At 37.9% G+C, this 22476-nt stretch overlaps 1 protein-coding gene across 1 annotated transcript in view; it reads left to right on the plus strand.

The window, feature by feature from the left end:
* F13A1 (coagulation factor XIII A chain) overlaps nucleotides 1-22476 on the plus strand; it is a 177826-nt gene that overhangs the window by 92330 nt on the left and 63020 nt on the right. Inside the window, exons 7-8 of the mRNA XM_019710859.3 lie at nucleotides 8998-9172; nucleotides 12782-12920. Of these exons, the coding sequence (XP_019566418.3) occupies nucleotides 8998-9172; nucleotides 12782-12920 (314 nt within the window). The remainder of the gene's footprint in view (nucleotides 1-8997; nucleotides 9173-12781; nucleotides 12921-22476) is intronic.

A 22476-nucleotide genomic window follows, 5' to 3' on the forward strand; every position in this document is an offset into this window, starting at 1 on the left:
GGACATTGTAGACGGCTGTCTTTCTCTTTGGATTAAGACCCTAGCAGTCATAAGTGTTGTGAAAGTGCAAAAAGAATCAATGAGGATCCAGGCAATGGAGGACATAGAGCGCTTGCTGCCCTAATTCTTTCTCTTGCGTGTGTTTGTTGGGAGGCCTGCCTATGAAATCCCCTGTCTCGGAGCACTTCATCTTCAGCTCCTCTCCCTTCCTAGTCTCATCACATAACTTAAAAAATGTCAGAGCAGACACAAGAACAAGACAGTGAGTTTACTTTCCCAGACCAGTGAGTTTTCAAATTTTACTTTTTGGAACTGATATTTTTCTAATAAATATCAGTCAAACCCAGATACATAAAAGAGAAAAGCAGAGTTGTTGTTATTGAAGAAAGATGGTGCCTGAAGCCCCCACCATTCCCACCACTCAGTCATCTCCTCCCCCACCCCCCAAAAAGGTAGTCACTGAGGCTCTTTCTTTTGCAGAACTCTAGAGTGTCAAGGGCACAATTTGACATCTACTATATGACTTCCACCTACTATTAAGATGGCTCACCACCAGATTATAGCTGGGGCCTTGTGGTTCACAAAATCTGGAAAGGGTCTGAGTCAAGGAATAATTCTTCTCCTTTAAATTTAACTCTCCACATTTGAAGCTAGTTCATGTCACCCAAAATTTATATCCAATAGTCTTCAAGAAACTATTACAGACAGGATTAGGTATAAAACTGTATTCGACGAGTTACAGAAATCCTAACCTGTATGACAACATAACTCTTAACAATGAAATTTAACAGAATATAATAGGCTTATAACAGAGTGAGGTCATTTCCTTATAGCCATATAAAATGTGTACACAGGATAAGAAAAATACCTTTACCTTTAAAAGGAAGCAAAAAAAAAAAAAGTAATTGTGCAAAATGTAAAGCTTTGTGCTATAGGAAATTAGAGAATCAAGAAATGTCACATTTCTTTTTCTTTTTTACAGTATCAAGTTAAAATCTGCTCAATTCCCCATGACCAAAATTGGAGCGAAGCTCAGTTTTAGTCGTGCTTTAAGGCCCTCCCTGTCCTAGAATTGTACAGGAACCCAGGGCTTATTCCCACCCTAGGGTGAGGTCTACTCAGTGTTACTCCGGCGCCAGGCCCTCAGGTCAGAGGAGCCTCTCTGCCGGCAGGCAGCTCCATTTCAGAACGAAGCATATGCCAGTCCTCCTACAGCCATCCATTTAAAGGGTCCCTGACCCCAAAAGCACTGTATTACATACTGCATTTCCCACAATTCCTCATTCCCTATTGGTCACCTCCTGAAAGCTCGGCCTCCCTATCCAGCCCTCAAAGAGCAGTGCCTCTGCCCCTGCCCATAGTTGAACAAACCCAGTTAAATCACTCCCCATGGACCTCGAATTCAGAGAGGCAGCCCACCCTACAGTTCACAAAATAAATTTTAACTATTCTCTCCCCTAGGATAAATATTTGGGGAAATTCTAAACATTTTTAAAAGTGTAAAAAAGAAAATAATAATTATATATATTCTTACTGCAAGAATTAAACAGTATCTTGGCATATCTGCTTCCAGTTTTTTGTTTTTGTTTTTGTTTTTTAATGAAAGATCTTTTTTATTTTTTGGTTTTAAAAAAAAAAGATAATGCTCTCCGAAAAGAATTCAAACAACCCAGAACATATTTTAAATGAGAGTTGAAAAAAATCTTTCCCTCAAAAAACATCACCCCAAATTTCACCAAGAAATAATTATTATTAATATTTGATGTACATCATACCAACTAGATATAGAGATATTTAAATAGATAAATACAGTTTTAAAATCATAAATGGTATTATACTGTAGATGCTAGTTTAATTTAAAAAGTATTACACTTACTTTTTTATAGCTTTCTTGAGATCTTGTTGACATATAATAAAATGTAGATATTTAAAGTGCACAATTTGATCATTTTGATGCACCCATAACACCATCACCAAAATGAAAATAATGAATACATCCATCACTGCCCAGAAATTTCCTTTGTAATTTCTCCCTTTGATGACTCCCTGCTTTGTCTACCATCCCCAGATAATCATTGCTCTGCTTTCTGTCATTACACATTGATTAAATTTTCTAGAATTTTATATAAATGGAATCATGCAGTATATACTTTTTTTGTGTGTCTGATGTCTTTCATGCTTCTTTCTCATTAGGAGATTCATCCATGTTATTGTGTGCTTCAGTAGTTCATACCTTTTTGTTGCTGAGTCATGTTCCATTGTATAGATGAACTACAATTCGTCTACTTGTTGGTGGACATTTCAGCTATTTCTCACTTTTGCCTCTTATCAATAAAGCTAGAAATATTGATCTAAAAATCTTTGTATAGAATAAGCTTTTATTTCTCTTTGATACATACCTAGGAGTGGGATGGCTGGGTCATATGATGAGTGTATGTTTAATTTTTAAGAAACCTCCAAAGTGGTTGTACCATTTTACATTCCCACCAGCAGTGCGTGAGAGTCCCAGGTGTTCACATCTTCCCCAACACTTGATATGATTAGTCTTTTTAATTTTAGATTTTCTAATCTGATTAGGGTTTTAATTTGCATTTCCTTATGACTAATAATGTTGAGCATCTTATGTTGTGTTTATTTGTCATCTATATATTTTCTTTGATGTAGTATCTGTTCAACTATTTTGCCCATGTTTTAAATTTTGTTCATTTTCTTATTATTGAGTTTCAATATTCTGGATATAAGCCCTTTATCACATGTGTGACTTACAAATATTTTTACCTACTCTGAACTTATCTTTTCATTCTCTTAACAATGTCTTTCAAAGAGAAAAAGTTCTTAATTTAATGAAGGCAAACTTTTCAATATAATCTTTATCAGTAATTCTTTTGGTATTGTATCTAAGGAATTTTTGCCTAACCAAAGAGTGCAAAAATTTTTTCCTATGTTTTCTTTTAGAAGTTTTATAGTTTCAAGTTTAATACTTAGGAAAGCTATAATCCATTTTGAGAAAACTTTTATCTATGGTACAAGATATGAGTAAAAGTTCACTTCTGAGTATGAATATCTAATTGTTCCAGCACCATTTGTTGAAAAGATTATCCTTTGTCCATGGAATTGCCTTTGCAACTTTGTCAAAGATTAGTTAACTATATTTCTGGGGTCCATTTCTGTGTTCTCTGTTGTGGTCCATTGGTCTGTTTGTTTGTATTTATGCCAAATAGTATCATGCTATTTAATTTAAAATATTACTCTTAATTGTACTCAAATTATATTTAAGTTTTATTTAATTTTACTGAATTTTACTTTCACAGAAGATAAAATACTGAATTACAACAGAAGAAATTATTAAACTTCAAATGTTTCTTCACTACCAGAAATATTATTTCCTAACACATCCCTCTAAGATTATTAAAAATTCATGAAACCATTAAAAGAATAAAGTAATTATGTTTTCAAATTATATTTTAATTTTAGATGGTGTCAATTAACTAAGAGAGATCAACACATTAAAACATTAGCACTTCCATTCTTTCCTCCCTAATGTCTATTTTTCTTAGGATTATTGTTGTTTTTACATTACCAAGTTTTAAAATTTATACTCATTCTCCTACTACTACAACTCTCCAACATTTTTATACTTGTATGGATTTTTCTCACCACTTTTACCACAAAGTCTCTATTCCTGGGTTCTTTGTTTCATTCAGCCCTTAATTATTTTGATACCACTTTTCAAGTAGTTGGTTTGTTTGTTTTCTTATTTTTTTTAATTAAAGTTTATCGGGGTGACACTTGTTAGTAATGTAGTTTGGTTCTGATGGATACTGTATTCCCTGAGATCCTTCATCTTTGAAATATGTGTGAGTTGCTTTTATACTTGCAGAATATCTTAGCTCTGCACAATATTCTTGGGTCAACCTTTCTTTCTCTCAGGAGTATGTAAATATTGATCGGCTGTGTTTTGCCATTGAATGGTGCTGTGGAGAAGTCTGAAGGCAGCCAATTTCCTCCGTGTTGTTAATTTGCATTTTCTGTCTGTATTATTTCTTTATCTTAACATTCAAATAGTTTGATTAATTAAAATTCCTAGGCAATTAGCATTCTGCATCACCTTACCCTGGAGCACAGATTGCTTTCTTCCTTCCTTCCTTCCTTCCTTCCTTCCTTCCTTCCTTCCTTCCTTCCTTCCTCCCTTCCTTCCTTCCTTCCTTGCTTGCTTGCTTGCTTGCTTTCTTGCTTTTTGAGTTCTTTCTTTCTTTCTTTTAACTAAAATTTATTGGGATGACAATGTTTAGTAAAATTACTTAGGTTTCAAGTGTACAATTCTGTAATACGCTAAGCAGATTGCTCTTTCAATGTATAAATCCAATTTTTCTCAATTTGATAAAATTTCCTTATATTATGTCTTGAATGTGTATTCTGTTTCATTTGTTGGGTTTTCTATTTTAAGGATATTAATTATCCTTATGTTGTATCATCCTTATCTTTCATAACTGTTAGCTTCTCTCTAAATAACTTCATCTCTTCACCTGTTTTATTGCTATATTCTTTATCTCAAGCTTTTTTTCCTGTCATTAATTTATTTTTAGCAGTATCTATTCTGTTTTTTACAGCTTATAATTTATTTTCAGTTCCACAATGATATGATTTGGTCCTCAATTTGTGTCTTTAGGTCTGTGATCTCCTAAGAGATTGTGAGAAAATTCTTTATGTTTCTTAATTTTGTTTTCTTCTATGTATTATTTTTTTAATATTCTCTCTCTCTCCCTCTCCCTCCCTCCCTGCCTTTCTCTCGCCTTCTCCTATCCTTGTTGCTTCTTTTCTTTTTATTCATACTTGCATAACTCTTCTCCAAGTGTTCTATTTGCTCTAAAATAGTGTAGAAAAAATCTTGACTCTTCCCAATCTAACACTACTTTGATTTCTACACTGAACATCAATATGTATTTCATTCCATTTACTCTTTAGTACCCTGAGAAAGATTGGAGCAGGGAAAAGGAAATTTGCTGAAAAGATGGGAATCTCTCTTACAATACTTGGGCTCTACTCTTTCTTTTAAGATTCTATCAAATTTCTCATTCCAGAATCCATTCAACCTAGTTGGAGATACGTCTCATTCACATGGGGGACTAGCTCTTAGGCTTTGTATAATTTCCCCTACTGTAGTCCGAGAATCTTTACCTCTTTAGAGGTGTAGACCCTTTTTCACCTATTTCTCCACACTTGTGTCCACTATTCGGTCAGAACAAGGACAAGATCAGCATTTTAATTCAGTTTGTTTCTTTCCAGATTTTGAAATACAAATGAGAAATCTCAGGATACTGTTAAGTTGACAGTAGGGCTTCTGAAGAACTGATGGTTAGGGTTAAGAGCTGAGCCATGGTGCCTGTCTCCTCCACTCCATAATCCTCATCTTTTCGGGGAACCATGTTTGAAAGTTTACTGCATTATGTTATTCCACTGAGGTTGCGGACAGTGGTTGTGGGGGGATGCCTGGTTTTTCATTTTTCCAATATTGTAGCCATTATGGGAGGACCATGTAGTACAACGTTAACAATGTTTAATAACACTCCCTGTCCAAAGTCCTGGGCTCATATTGTCTCCTTGACCACCAGTGATGCAAGACTGAGACATTTCATTCTGTCACTGGTCAAGCTCTAATTTCATAATAGGATGTTGAAACAGTCCATTGTGGCATAAAAAAGGACCAGCGTGCCCTTGAAGTGACCCCCAAACGTCCTGTTGTCTAGTGAGAGGGTTGTTACTTTAACCCTTTACATCTGCCACTATGGACTTATCCCTTTCAGTGTCTAGGCTCCCCCAGAAATCAATGTTCTAATTAGAAAACAGTAGCTATCTGGCCAAATGCTAATAAATGAGAGTTGTGATTTATCTAGCAACAAGGGAACAGCTCAGCATTAACAATTAAAAGATCTGTAGAGGAGATAGCTTTTTTTTTTTTTTCCAACTCTTCCCCTTAGTTGATTGGGTTCAACCATAAGCTAGAAATAGCCCTTCTAATTAATGACTATCTGTTTGAAAATCAGTCATCAGAAACATAGTTTAGACACTTTGACCTCTGAGATTCATAGGCCCTCTTCTACTTCTAAATGATAAGGAATGGTAATGTGAGTTAAAGCTGAATCTACCTATCCACAAAGACCAAACCACATCATAGCCTACCAAGGCACTCTTCTGGCTTTGTTATAATAGATGCAGATTTTTAATTAATCAGTTTAACTGCAATGAGAAGTATTGATCATGAATGGAGCCAAAATGGTTGGCTCACCCATGTTGCAACCCCATCATTTCATAGAGTTACAGGATAAAGTCAAAGTTTACACAAAAGGCATAAGTTTGCAATTAGTTGAACAAGGTCCTCCAGAAATCTTCAAAGAATTACGATTTTTCTCCCTTAAATTAACTGGGTGGTTACCTTCACTTTAACCTGACTGGACAGAGTAAAGGGGGAAAAATAGTTTGTCTAAATCAATTTGAATAGTGATCTTCTAGAGAACGTTCACCAGAAGGAACCTCTTTGGGAAATACCACTCAGTGCTAGAGTAAATCTCACATTTCAGTGGAAGATCTGTCATTCAGAGTAGAAGTATTTTCCTCTAATATTTTCTTTCTATTTCATCCCAAATTCCCTACTTACATTATACCCATGCAGAGTTCCTAGCAGGTTCCTGAACCTGCCATATTGTTTCATGACACCAAGCATTTATTCAAACTGTTTCCACTATGTAAATGGCCTATTCTGGCCCTCAAAACCTAGATTTCATATCATTTCCTCTAGTCAGCCCACGACAACCACAACCACCAGCACCACCACCACCGCCACCCTCAGCCTGATAAAAGTGATTACTCCATCCTTTGGGCCCCCACTCCTCCTGCACATCTTTCTCTCTTAATACCAGTAACCTTTACTTCCACTTGATTGATTTCTTATCTATCTCTCCCCAAGGAGAAAGTCTTATTCAGTTGTACAATGCCTATATGCTTACTGCAAATACAAATGGTTATCCAACAACTATTGAGCACCTGCTCTTTGCCAACACTTGCTAGAAGTCAGAGAGGCAGATTTTCATTTCTATCTTCAATTAACTCATGACCCAGTGGGAAAGATAAACTCCTATACAGCTAGACTCAGCAAGCCTAAGAGAGGGGTCTGGGCAGTGCTGATGCTGTTAATGGGCAAAAGGCAGTGAGCACATAAAAACTCACTATATTTTAATATCTCGTCTATGGTTTTCATAATCCAAACACACCTGCTTCAATCATATGTTTCACATTGCTTACTAATGTGTTCTCAGCATAGTCTGAACCTGTTTCTCAAACTAATGTGCACACATATTACCTGGGGATTTTGTTAAAATGCAGACTCTGATTCAGCAGATCTGGAGAGCAGGCTGAGATTCCGCATTCCCAACAAGCTCCCAGGGGATGCCATTGCTGCTGGTCCACAGACCACACTTTGAGGAGCAAGGTTCTAAACCATTGTCATCAACATATACACATGGTTGAAATAGCACCAGTTTGGGGGAAAACTCCCACTGCTGCCCATCTAGACATTCTTCTGACTATAATTAAACATGATGAAAGTTATACTAAGAGAGGTAAGATTCATCAGTGCTCCCCCCCCAAAATAAAATTGACAGGATGGGGGCTGGCCCGGTGGCTCAGGTGGTTGGAGCTCCGTGCTCCTAACTCTGAAGGTTGCCGGTTAGATTCCCACATGGGCCAGTGGGCTCTCAACAACAAGGTTGCCAGTTCAATTTCTCGTGTCCCGCAAGGGATGGTGGGCAGTGCCCCCTGCAACTAAGTTTGAACACGGCACCTTGAACTGAGCTGCCGCTGAGCTCCCGGATGGCTCAGTTGGTTGGAGTGCATCCTCTCAACCACAAGGTTGCCGGTTCGACTCCCGCAAGGGATGGTGGGCTATGCCCCCTGCAACTAGCAATGGCAACTGGACCTGGAGCTGAGCTGCACCCTTCACAACTAAGACTGAAAGAACAACAACTTGACTTGGGAAAAAAAGAAGTCCTGGAAGTACACACTGTTCCCCAATAAAGTCCTGTTCCCCTTTCCCAATAAAATATTTTTTTAAAAGTTGACAGGATGCCTTGGAACTGTTAATTCCTGACCTTTGTTTTATTGTCTAAATTCAAAACATCTTTGTTCCTACACTTGAGGTCTGCTGCTAGCAGATGACTGGTCTGAACGTATAGCAAGGTGTTTTCAAATATCCAAGACTGCTATTATTCACTTAAGTTTCTTCCATATTTAAACTATAATACCCTAGGTCCTTTATGTAAATAGAATGTCTTTTAACAAAGCTATAAAACTTTAATCACCTTAAGCATTCATAAAGAAAATATTTCTTTAATGAATCATTTTTTAAACAAACTCTGTAGGATACCCATGGGGATCTAATTTCTTATTAACTCTTTATGATTCCTATGACAGCATCTGTCGACTTTTTCAATTCATTAGCATCTGCTTCTCATCATCAATGCCAACACTCCTTAGACCATAAGACTCCAGGGACCCACTCTACCTACACATCTTTTGCCATTTGTCAGTTTTGAATTCTCCTTCCTCTGCAACAAGAGCACGACTTGGTCCTACTTGAGCTGTCTTTTCCTGTAGGTCTTCTTCTTCTCTTCCTCACATCATTCTCCAGGACTATTTCAACCAGACCAAGTGCCCTGTGTGTACCATCTAAGGATGTGGAGATACACATCTATCTGCTTTCACCACTCCTCACTATAATGATACTCTATTTAAGAGGGAGTCTTGTTATTCAGTTTCCCCAGCTCACTTAGTTACTGCATCACTTTCTCTGACAACATAAAAATGAATTGAACAGTAATGAACTATTTTCATCATGTAGGGCATATACAAGACACTGGAAGCCTTAGCTTGACCAATGTCAGAGTCTGGAGAAACTCTTCTAAATGATCTTTTGTCTTTCTCACCACTTGTGATCTCTTTTAGGTTAATTCTAAAGACGATAACGGTGTCCTCGTTGGATCCTGGGACAATATCTATGCCTATGGTATCCCCCCATCAGCCTGGACTGGAAGCATTGACATTCTGTTGGAATACAAGAGTTCTCAGAATCCAGTCCGGTATGGTCAGTGCTGGGTTTTTGCTGGTGTTTTTAACACATGTAAGTATCCAATTGAGAAATATTTTTTCTTTTAATAATTTTTTTTTTATTTTTCAATTACAGTTGACATACAATATCATATTGGTTTCAGGTGTGCAATATGACAAGTAGACATTTATATAACTTACCAAGTGATCACCCTGATAAATCTAGTATGCATCTGACACCATACATAGTTATTACAATACTATTGAGTATATTCCCTATGCTATACTTTACATCCCCATGACTATTTTGTAACCTCCAATTTGTACTTCTTACTCCCTTTCCTCTTTTAACCCACCCTTCAACTCCTTTCCCATCTGGCAACCATCAGAATGTTCTCTGTATCTATGATTTTGTTTCTGTCCCTCAGAGGGGACCCCCACAGCCCAAATAGCCCACCCAGTTCTTAACTGGAACATGTGAGCATAGGACCAGCCAGGTCCACATCTCCACCCCTCCTACCAGTCTCCACATGGCTTCTTCTGCATGTCCTTAGTTATAGGAGTTCTGTTCAGCTAGACTTCAGGCAATTCTCAATAATGGTTTTTCTGTAGTTTAGTTGTAATTTTGATGTGGTCATGGGAGGAGACAAGCACAGATTTGCCTACTCTGCCATCTTAACCAGAAGCCTGAGTAATGTTTTTTTAATGTAAAGGAAATTTCATTTTGCAACATTATACCTATAACCTGGCAAAGAGACCTAGCAATCCCTGTTGGCTCTATAGAATTTATGGGTGGCTATTCTGGGATGTAGTCAATGCATAATTCAATTGTTCTGGGCCAAATATACTCATAGTTTCTCTTTGACTGCAAAATCTTTATAGAAAGAATGATGGGCTATTTCCTACATAATTCATCATTCTACATCCAGAGAAATGGAGGGTCCCAGGGGCCAAATAAGAATGTAGGAGTAAGGATATTGCATTTTTTCAGTAACCCACCCCCCCACATCTTAAAAAGGTTAAATTATCCAAACTTAAAATAATAAATAATTTTAAAAGATGTATGCTGCTTATTTGTTATTGATAAGTCTTATAAATATATTTATTTGCTTATTGTTTATTACTGAGAAGTTTTGTAAATATAGCCACTTAATTTTTACCCTAGCTATGGAAATGATTGTGGCAGGTGGTCTTATCTGCATTTTTTTTTCATCTCCATTTTTACATGTGAGTCTCGACACCCCTGAGCAATTAGATATCAGAACTTAATGAGCAATCTTTACTCCCCAATTTCCCTTCTGGTTTTTAATCCACCTAACATTCAATCCCCGGAGGGAAACATGTGGGGACAGAATTATTTTCTTCTGCCTTGCGCATCAATTTTGAAATGACATTTGTCTATCTAGGCCTAGACAATGTTATTGTTAATTTAGTGAATATTTTTTTAAAAAAACATTTAATTCAGCATGTCTTCATCATTGGTAATGATTTTCATTCACATGCCATTTCTTGGTGAAAATACTCAGCTCAAGGGGGGTGGGGGTGGGAGATGAAGGTAAGGGGGATCAAATATATGGTGATGGAAGGAGAACTGACTCTGGGTGATGAACACACAATGGGATTTATAGATGATGTAATACAGAATTGTACACCTGAAATCTATGTAATTTCATTAACAATTGTCACCCCAATAAATTTAATCAAAAAAAGAAAAGAAAATACTCAGCTCGAGTTGGAGTGCTCTTTCTGCTTGCTCATTAAAAATGTTTTACCTAGTAAACTAGCATGTTTTTTGATCAGAAAAATCAAGGAAGGGCTAGAGTCCAGAAGCTGGGATGAGGCTACTTTTTTATAAATGATGGTGAAACCTATCAGTTTCAGCTCAAAGTGTGACAGTCTGAGAATTAGTGATTTAAGTGAGAAGGAATCGTGAGTTCTGTATTGTGTTTTGTTTCTCCATGGCATCAAACTGAATAAGACAATTTTCTTAGCCATTTGAGTATACCCAAGTACGAAAGGAATATATATTTCTTCAGAGCTATCATGGCCAATGTATCAGTCTCCTAGAAGGACTGGTCTTTCAAGTTCTAGAAAGAAGCCTGAACTTCAGAATAAGCTAAAGGTTGGAGGTATCCCCTTCCCTCATGGTTCCCAAGCCAAGATTACGTAGAGGGCACCCAATGGATACAGCCACTGTCATGAGATGACTCCAGGAAAACAGCAAGGACCCTCTGACTCCCCACGTCCTCCTGCTGCCTATAACTTCATTATCCCTATAACTTATAACTCCTTCAGGCTTAGAACCAGCTAAAATAGCACCTTCCATCCGTTTACGTCTTTTGTACGAAAGGTCACTAGATCTAATCGAGGATTTGATGGTAGCGAGGAAAAGACAGAAGTACAATGTGGGACATCACAGTGAGAACAAACCCCAGGAGGGAAGGTGGAGGGAAGAGGGAGGGGAGGAGGTACTACTGGTGCCCCAGTGCCAAGCTTTACCTCACCAGACTCCACTTTGGACTTCCAAGGTTGTTCTATTGAAGGAGGTGAATAGTCTTTGGTTAAAAATGCTAAACTATTCTGAGAAAATAAAACGCAAGCCAAGTCATTAATCTTAAAATTGTCAGCTGAATTATTTTCAATGAGCCCTGATATGTGGTGTCCTGGGAGCCAAGGAGGGCATTTGGATTAAGTTTAATCAATAGGTACATATGGCAAGAAATGCATCCCAGTAATTTATTATCTAACAATTAAAATGAATCTGTGGTGTCACCCTCCACCAAGTGTCACAGGATAAATTCCATCCAGGAGAGCAACCCCCAGTGAGAGCCTGCTTTGTAAATCCCTAACTTCCTATTAGTGTTTTTTTTAATTTTATTTATTTCATTTTATTTTCAGAAGCATAGTCTGCTTAGCTGGGCTAAAATAATACTACTTTGATGATCTGATGATTAGCAGCAACTAAACAACTGGAGGCCTGTTACTGGGCTTCTATTCCAGTTGGCTTCATCTGGCCCTATTGCAGATCACGCAGCAAGGTTTCTCTGCAGCCCTGATGCCTGGCAGTAGTCCCTCCTCTCCAGTACAGAATATTTGAGGATAATATGTGCAAAGGGGCTTTTCATGTTGGTGTTAAAATCAAAAGCCAGTGGAGACCAGCCTTGAAGATTCCGGGGCAGACAAACCAGTTTAGTCATACAAACAGAGCTTACTTTAGCTTATTTTGCAAGACTCGGTTGGTCTGGGTCATTTCTTGCTTATGCCTCTGGAAATCATAAACAAGACTTGAACCGTTTCCCAAGGTTGGTATAAGGTAACTACTGGCTAATTCCCTGTCACTTAAGAAAATTCTAATCTAACCAATTGCTGTGAAGAGTAAACAGTCACTGATTTCTGATCACTTAAGCTGCATTATAACAATACACCCCTGAGCCTCACCCCATGTTTTGGTTTGAGTGCTCTGGTTTGCAAACTGTTTTTTGTTTTTGTTTTTGTTCTTGTTTTGGTGTGTGCACAATAAACTTTTACTAATTACTACTCCAGTGAGTCATTGTTTTTACTTCTGTTATTTCTGAACTTTTGACATTGGTAAAAAAGAAAATCGCTCATGAGAAGGGACTGCTCTCTATGTATTTAGTAAATTTTGGTGATATGTTTAGTTGTGGCCTGTCCTTTCCTACAGTTCTGCGATGCCTTGGGATACCAGCAAGAGTTGTTACCAATTATTTCTCAGCCCATGATAATGATGCCAATCTGCAAATGGACATCTTCCTGGAAGAAGATGGGAACGTGAACTCCAGAATGACCAAGGATTCAGTGTGGTGAGTTTGATTTCCAAGGACATTTGCTGATGTAAAATTAAAGTGACATTATACACTTACCACAAGACAGACTTGGTCTAATGTTTCTTTCTCTTCTATTTTAAGGACTGTTCGATACCATAGGCAGAAATGTCTGATTGTCAGGGATTGTTTTTACCTAATGAATGAGAAATGTTACTGAACATGTTCCTAATAATAAAGATCAATCATCCCGTTACGACAGCAACCACTGTAAAAGGGCATCATTGTAGAGGCTACAGCTTATATTAGTTCTTCTCTACCCTCGTATATGAATATTGTAGTGAGATATAGGAGCCGAGCATTCTCTATGTCAATACTCTAAGAATAATGTAGCTAATATTTACATTTATTAAATACTTTCTATGTACCAGTCTCTGTGTGTGCATAGTCTTATCTAATTCTTATCAGGTGGGTGCTTATTGATATCTCCATTTACAGATGAAGAAACTGAGGCCCAGAGAGGTTGAAGTAATTTGCTCAAGGTCACACATCTGTTAAGCCAAGAATAAAACCCACATGACCTTTAACCACAATCTTTTTTCTTTTTTTTTTGCCTTTGCAATATAGGATTGCTTTTTTGAGTGTAAAGATGTGGTTCATCTTGATTTGTGACCTCATCATTCATTCAGAGATAAAAATGGGAGTAAAGTTGAAATTGTTACCAAATACCAACCACACAGTTCCTTCCCTGAATTGACCAGCTGCGTCACAAGCTGGCTACAGGGAGTTTAAGATCCCGAAGAAATTTCCTTTTTCCATGGGACCCCTCCATCCAAAACAATATTCTATAAAGAGGGAAAAAATCCTAAGAGTGCAAATTTAAAGAATATTTATGAAGGTCTGTATGGGAGGACATTGCCATGCATTGAACTAGGTGGAATTTCCAAGCCAAAAACATGTCTCCTCTGGTTGTTCTTTATAAATAATAAAGCTAAAACACTGCCAGTTGCAAAAGTATCCAAATGGGGATGGTAGGAAGTTATAAGCTCATTTTAGGAGAAAGTAAAAGTTAGGAGTGCCTTAACTCCCCCATGTTGCAGGAATGGATCACAATTGTAGGAGCAATATTAACTCACCAGTACCAATGAACGCTCATTTGAGAATGTTGAAAGATGGACATTCTGAACCGGTGGCAAAGTGCTGCTATGAATGAAAAAACAGTGCAGTTCATTCTCAGTGAAGGGAGCTGAGCAATAGTAAGCCAGAGAGTATAGACAAGACAAAACCTCACCTCTGTAAACTGAACAGCAATTTAAAGCAGCATTTAAGCCCTTGGAATTACAGTATAGCAACCCTGCATGTATATGGAATGACAAAAAATACACCAAAATAGCCACCCCAAAAGCCCATTGTGACATTTGAAAGTGGCAAAATGAGACTTATTTGGCATTCTGCACTGCGTACCTCTTTCACACACACACACACACACACACACACACACACACACTGCCCTTGTAGTCAACTGCAGTTAGAAATTATTCTTCCCTATTTCTTGATCCAAATACCTCTCATTATAAATCCCCATGAGACACCCCAACAAATAACCTCACGAGGCCATAAACAAAACTGGTGCAAAATTGTGAAGCTGATAGATCTTGCTCTTGGTAACCCTTTCCTCTTCCAGCTCCCTGCTCCGAATTTTGTTCCCTGTCCCTGTCCCCCTTTGCACATTCTTTGCCTTTCCCAAATATCCCATCATCCTGGGACTGTGTTCCCTGGTCTGGGATCCTTACTCATCCTCCACAGCCAGACCACTACCCTAGGCCTCTCTTTCCTCCCCTCACTTGGTGCATAGTTATCTTTCCAGTATATCATGACTTAGCTGAAGGGCTGATGTTAACACAACTTAGGGCATGCCAGGCCACAGACAACCAGGAATAAAGGGCTCAGTCAGGTCTGGGTCCCAAGACCAGGCTCTGCCACTGATGAGCTGTGTGACCTTGGGCAAAGCACAACCTCTCTGTGCCTCTTTTCTCCTCCAGAGTGGAGACCACAAACTTTTCTACTTTGCTCAGCACAGAGCCAAGCATAACAGGTGCCTAATGGATGTTAGCTGTTTTTATTGCCTTCATTATTAGTCACACAGCTGGAATTTCTTGGAGGCAATATGTCGCCATCAACCTAAGCACATTGAAGCCGTCAGGAAAAGAGAGGTGCCAGTGTCCTAAGATGATTGTGCTATTTTGGTTACTTTGGGGTATTTTTAAAATAAAAGCAGAAATGTGTGCCTCCCCAGTACAAACACTAGTGGACCATAGAAGCTATAGATGCTCCAGAAAAACAGAAGTATTTCTAAGACCTTCCTTGATTGAGGAGGCTGGTGGGAGCTGTTCTTGGCTACATCATCGGTACGTGGTCACCACAGACAGACCCCCAGGTCGAGCTCTGGCTTGGCAGGGACTTGCTGTGTGACCTTGAGAAAATGGCCTTTCCTCTCTGAGTTTCAGTTTCCTCATCAATAGAATGAGGGCAATCTTAATAGTGACTATTTCCTGTTGGGGTGGTTGTGACAATTAAATGAGGTAGTCCAGGTGAGGGACTTACCGTCCTGCTGGTGCCTGCTAATTAGATCAGTAATTGCCACTGCTTACAACAGGGGTCACCACAAGGCTGACAGAGGCTGAGGTGAGGGCAGAGAGGATTTGGTGGGCATCAGCTGACCCTGAGAGGCCAGTGCAGCGTGGCTGGCAACATGTGGCCTAGCAAATTTTCTTGCAGGGGTCTCAGGAACAATTGGCCTCACCCACGCCCCCAGACTCACTTCCTTCCACAGGCTCCAGTGGGGCAAACTCGCCCCAACGCCCTCTTAATTTGCATGTGGCTCCTGCTCTCCAGGCCCTACCTCTTTTCTTTCTTTCTAAAGGAAACCATAAGAATGATTTCTTGGTTTCTCTCTCTTGTGCCTCCATCATCTCTTCACTGAGGTCCTGATAGTACACGGTTTGTGGTGAATTAATTTATCCTGTTGGGTCTCAAGGACCCAGGGTGGCCTGTTCTCCATGACTCAGTCAGCCCACAAATAAGCCAGGAGAAGAGCACAAGAATGCATATGAGGGGGTGTCATGCTTAATATGCTCCAAAGCCAAGAGAGGCGAGGTTTGGATTTCCTCTCATGTTCTGACTCTTCTCCCTCGTTACCACAAACCATCAAGCTGGCTGTTTATTTGCCTGCTTCCTGGTTTGCCACCATGGGTTTCCCTTCTGAGAGTGTCTCGTTTCACAGGGTCCAGCAATTTTGCAGAGTGGACATAGTGTTGAGGCCTATACAGGGAAGAGACAGCTTCTTAGCGATTCAGGACAGGGAGGGGCCAAGAACCTTAGACGGGCACGGCTGGGCAGAGCAATTGACCTCAGGGTAGCAAATGAAATTCCAAATGGGCCAACGCAAGGTAACATATCCTGGAAGGAGCAATTTAAGCCGCCTGTCCCTAGTGCTCTGTTGGGTTTTGAATTATGCGTAACCTCTGGGGGAGGCATCTGTGAATCATTGTGGACAGTTTAATGAAGACGCTTGCACAATGTTCAGCTGCCATCCAACAGTGAATAGGGATGTGCGGGCTCATTGAGGAGGGAGAGTAAGGGCTCGTTCTGATGGGCGGGGGTGAAGTCTCTGGCCCGACCTGGAAAAAGCTCAGTTTAGTCACCTCGTTATATGATGATCACAATGGAAATGGAAACGATTTTAAAAGAAAGATGGTGGCACTTATTAGGGTCGTAAAAGGTATTTCCATGAAAGGCTCTTCTCATAAATGAAAGCGTTTTACTGGGTTCTTTTAGCGGAGAAAACTATCAGATTTGATAATTCTGGGTGAAAGAACTATGTCGACCTCCTGGCTTGCCTCCACCAAACTGCAACCCCCATGGGCGGGGGTGGGTGGGGTGTTGGGGAGCAATGACTGATCTGATTTATTTTTCTTTGTGTTGGCAAACAGCCTGCAGGGCATAGAACAAGAACTTAATAAATAGAATTGGTTGAAAATTTTTTAAATGCTGATTTAACTGAATAAATATCATTTAATTCATTCAACAAATACTGTCGTGCACTAATATGTGGGACTGCCTAGATGCTAAGGATTCAGAGAGAAATTAACCAGGTCACTGCCCTTGAGGAGCCCCATCCAGTGTTTGTGGGTGAGACAACCACATATAGAACACTCTATAAGAAATAGAAGGTGGGCTGTAATGTGAGCCTGGAGTCACAGAGAGGAGGGAAAGGGGCTTTCATCCTAAGCCCAGGGGAGGAAGGGGAAAGGCTGTTCACATGATAAGATGAGACAACCGCAGACAGGGGGGAATGGAGTTTCACGCAGAGTTACCTTGTTATGACTAGGTTGTTGAATATGGAAACTAACTCTCATGATGCAGCCCTTTGCCGCTCTTTCGTGTACCACGTCAAGAACATCTAGCTCTTTGCTTGCCTTCCTGAAAAGACTGATTCACCCAGGCTGTGCATTCACAAGGAGCGGATGGAGTTAATACTAAGGATTCAGAGAGAAATTAACCAGCAATTGTAAATGGGACTGTTTTAGCAGTGGGGATATGTTGCTATTATCCATCTATCACCACCTCTCCCTCTTCTCTACCCTCTAGGCCTGTCCAACCCTAGGTTCCGCTTTCTTTAAAACAAACCCTCTTTGTTTTAGGATCCAATAGTCAACAGTGTTGCAGATTCCCTCTTGGAGCCCACCCCTTCCAAGCCCCTCCCTCATGTGACCTTTGCCATCCTGCTCATGTTCCCAGAGAAAGTTGTTCCTCTCTGGACAGTGGCGTTCCAGGTCAGGTGCAGGAAGCATGTCCTGTGCATGCCATTAGGATGTGAAGAGAAGGGGGCTGAGCACACGTGTGTACATCAAGGGCCTTACACTGACCAGTCTGCTTCTCAAAGTCCAGCTGGTACATTGGCCAACTGGCAGATGTAAAACACAGCCTAATTCAGAGTTTTAAACATATGATATTAAAGATAATTGTAAAAACAGTGAGTGCTAAAATAATTAGCAAGAGACTTTACTTCCTTTATTGTCTTTTCATTTGAAATTAATTATGTTTGATTAAATTGGATTTTTCTATTTATCTTTTAAGATAATTGTAAAGTAGCAAATTTGTATTTATTTTGGCTCAAAGTTTTGGCTCAAAGTTTCAACAAGCTAAGAATCAGTCACTGATCCAAGTAAAAAGAAATCACAGTTTTATTTTGTTTTTCCTCAGGAAAAATATTTTGTTTTTTCATGGAAAAACTACCAAATCAAGGCAAACTATTCTTGCAAATTTTTTCCATCTCTCCCTCTCTCCATGGTGCAAAGCAATATGGTTAACACTGCCACAAATTAGCTGGGTTACTTTGAGCAAATCGCTGGATTTCTCTGGGCCTTAATTTTCTCAGATGTAAATGAATAAATGTATGAGTTTGTTCTTAATGAGCTATAGGATCATTTGCAGCTCTAAAATTATTATTTTTTAAATAATTTTCACTGTTCTTCAAGCGAGGCCTTTTCTCCCGTATTCAGCAGGGCCCACCATTTGCTTTGTGTGGTGATCCCCTTACCTGCACAGGGCTGGACTGTGACCTGCTTTCTGACATATAGCTGCTGCTTTGCGAATTGGCTTCACTTCATTTCCCGGGGGGGTGGGGGGGAATAGAAATCAAACACAACACAGAAAATTTCTTGACTGGTAATTGTTTGACTGGACTCAGTGCATCTAGTTCTTTAAAAAAAAAAAAGTTCCAATTTCCTTTAGTACTTTTTGGAGTGTACTTGCTATTGTTTTGTTTTGTTTTTTCACTCCAAATGCAAAAATTTCTGTGCTGCAATGTACTGAATCTATAAACAAAGCTCTTTGAAAGTAAGATTTAGAGTGGCGATTAAGCAGCTTTCACAACTGGGAGTCAGCCCTGGGTGTAGCGCAGCCACCAATCCTAATTCTCATTGCAATCTCTGCACTTGGCATGGTGGTTTGCACACTGTAGGCATGTTTTTGAAATTTAAACTAATCCACCTTATACACTGAAGTGCTCAGTGTGTTCTAACTCATTGGACTTTCATATTTTTCTGTTATCCTAAGTTTTGATCACTGTATGTGAAAATAATAATCAAAAAATGAATTCCAAATAAAAAAGTAAGAGAAAAATTCTGAATACAAACAAAACTACTTCAAGATGCTTAAGGGTTTATAAAATTATCCTCTGATGCATCCAAGTTAACAATTCTCAACAGCTAACACAGATATTTATTTTCAAACGATTGTCTTGTTAACCACATTACAGTCAGCCAAATTGTTTTTAAGAAAATCACCTAGAGCTAGATCATGAGAACTGTCATTATAGAACTAAGAATATGCATTGAATCCACACCAGAGTCTTGAAAAAAGGATTGAAAAAGTATTTTCCAAAGACTCAAAATAGCTTATGAAACACTTTTTCTGTGTCAGATCCTGATCGAAGTGGGTAACATATATTAGCTCATCTAGTTCTTTAATAATCTATTAAGGTGATTGCTATTATTTTCCTCCTTTATAAATGAAGAAACTGAAGCACAGTAGCTTAACCATGGTTACCAGCCAATAAGTGGAAAACCTGAGTTATAAACCCAAGGGGGCTCACCCTAGATCCTACTTTTAAAAAAACACCTTTATTGAAATATGATTCACATACAAGTAATTATAAAATTTTGCTGATGAGTTTATAATATAGAAAGATATAATCTGTATTACAATAACAGCACAAAAGGCAGGGGGAATGGAACAAAGTTTTTGTATGCTATTGAAATTGGTACTAATCTGAACTAGATTGTTTTAAGTTATGATGTTAATTGTCATCCCCAGGGAAATTACTAAGAAAAGCTGAAAATATATAGTAAAAAGAAACAGAAAAAAAAATTAATGGTATACTAGAAAATATCTGGTTACACAAAATAAAGAAGTAATGACAGAATAGAGGAAGAAAAAAGACAAAATACATAGAGAAAGGAAATAGCAAAATGGCAGGTGTAAATCCTATTTATCAGTAGTTACATTAAATATTAAGATATCAAACATTAATATTTGTTTGATGGCTAAATATAGGGTGTATAGTAAAGAATATCCCATTTGCACTTGAGAATAGTGTGCATTTTGCTATTGTTGGATGGTGTGTTCTATAGATGTCCATTATATCTAGTTGGTTTATTATGTTGTTATAGTCTTTTTGCTAATTTTCTACCTGCTTGTCCTATCCATTGAAAGTGCAGTATTGAAGTCTCCAACTTGTATTTGTTGAATTGTTTTTGTTTTGTTTGTTTTATTGAGGTATAATTGATATACATTAGTTTTAGGTGTAAAACATAATGGTTCAATATATATATATATCAAAATTATCACTACAATAAGTATAGTTAACATCCATCACTGTACATAATTACAATTTGTGTGTGTGTGAGATGAGACTTTAATATCTACTTTCTTAGCAAGTTTTAAATATTACCATATTACTAACCATAGTCACCACATTGTGTATTATATCCCCATGACTTATTTATTTTGTAACTGGAAGTTTGTGTCTTTTGAACCCCTTCACCAATTTTATCCAACTCACACACCCTGACTCTTGTTGAATTGTTAAATTGTCTATTTCACTTTTCAATTCTGTCAGTTTTGTCTTCATGTAATTTGGGGCTGTGTTATTAAATGCAGATGTTAATAATTGTTATGTCTTCCTGATAGCATTACCCTTTTATCATTATGAAATGTCTTTTTTTGTCTCTCCTAACAATATTTGCCATAGTCTATTTTGTCTGATGTAACCACTTCAACTATCTTTTGGTTACTATTTACATGGTATATCTTTTTCCATCTTTTTACTTTCAACCCATTTGCATCTTTGAATATAAAGTGTATCTCTTCAATACAGTATATAATTAAATCATGTTTTGTTATGCATCTTGCCAATCTCTGCCTTATGATTGGAGTGTTTAGTCTATTAACATTTAATGTAATTACCAATAAGTAGGATTTACATCTGTCATTTTATTATTTCCTTTCCACATGTATTATCTTTTTTCTTCTTCTATTCCTCTGTTACTTCCTTATTTTATGTAAAGTATATATATTTTAGTGTACCATTTTAATTCTTTTTCTGTTTCTTTTTACTGTTTTTCAGGGTTTGTTTGTTTTTTCAGTGGTTTCCCTGGGGGTTACAATTAACATCATGACTTAAAAATGATCAGGTTCAGATTAATACCAACGTAATTTCAATAGCATACAATAACTTTGTTCCATTCCCCCTGCCTTTTGTCTGTTCTTGTAGTACAGATTACATATTTCTATTTCATAAATGCAACACAATTTTATAATTACTGCTTTATAAAGTTATGTTTAAAAACAGAGAGAATTACAAACAAATATGCTCTAAACTATCTTTCTTATTTCTCTATGTAGCTATCTTTATGTTCTTTTTTTAGGAGAGTTTTGCAAGATATAACAATTTTTCTTTCTGCAGTTTGAATACATCATCCCACTACTTCTAGCTCTCATAGTTTCTGATAAGAAGTCAGTTTTAATCCTCTTGATGATCTCTTCCATGTAATAAATCACTTTTTTCATGCCATCTTCAAGATTCTTTGTTTCCAGCTTTTGACAGTTTGACTATGTGGTGTTTAGGTGTATTTCTCTTTGAGGTTATCATATTTGAAGGTTTTTAACTTCTCAGATTTGTATATTAATGTCTGTTATCATATTTGGAAAGTTTTCAGCTATTTTTTCTCAAATATTCTTTCTTCTCTTTTCTCTCTCTCCTTTCCTTCGGGGAGTTGCGTTATAAATATATTGGTCCACTTCATGGTGTCCCACTTGTATCTGGGGCTCTATTCATTTTTTTTCTTATTTTTCTTCTGTTATTCAGATTGGATCATTTCAGTGGACATCAAGTTCACTGACTTTTTTACTTTCAACTCTGCTTTTGAGACCTCTAGTAAATTATTGAAATTTCATTTCAGTTCTTCTAATTTTCAGCTCTAGAATTTCTGTTTTGTTCCTTTCCATAATTTCTATCTTTTCACTAATATTCTCTATTTAGTTAGACATTACTCTCTTTAGTTCTTTAAACATGTTTATAATAGCTGATCTAATATCTTTGTCTAATAAGCCCAATGTCTTGGCTTCCTTAGTTACAGTTTCTCTTGACTGCTTTCTTTTTTCTCTATGGTCCATACTTTTCTGTTTTGTTGTGTGTCTTGTAATTTTTGTTTAAAACTGGACATTTTAAATAATATAATGTGTTAACTCTGAAAATCAGATTTCCTGCTCCCCAGAGTCTGTTGTTGATCTTTGTTGTTGTTGTTGTTATTGTTGCTGTTTGTTTGTTTAGTGACTTTCCTGAACTAATTCTTTAAAGTCTGTGTTCTTTATCATTTGTGGCCACTGAAGTCTCTGCTGGGTTAACTTAATGGGCCACTAACAATTATACAGAGTTCCTTAAATACCTTGAACCAACAAGTTCCCAGTCTTACCAAGGAGCTCTGTGTATGTGTGTTGGGGGAATGTCTTCAATGATCCAGCACGAAGT

This window comes from Rhinolophus sinicus, chromosome 14 (genome assembly GCF_057876585.1).
Source record: "Rhinolophus sinicus isolate RSI-liver-muscle chromosome 14, RSI-T2T, whole genome shotgun sequence".
Taxonomy (NCBI): Eukaryota; Metazoa; Chordata; class Mammalia; order Chiroptera; family Rhinolophidae; genus Rhinolophus; species Rhinolophus sinicus.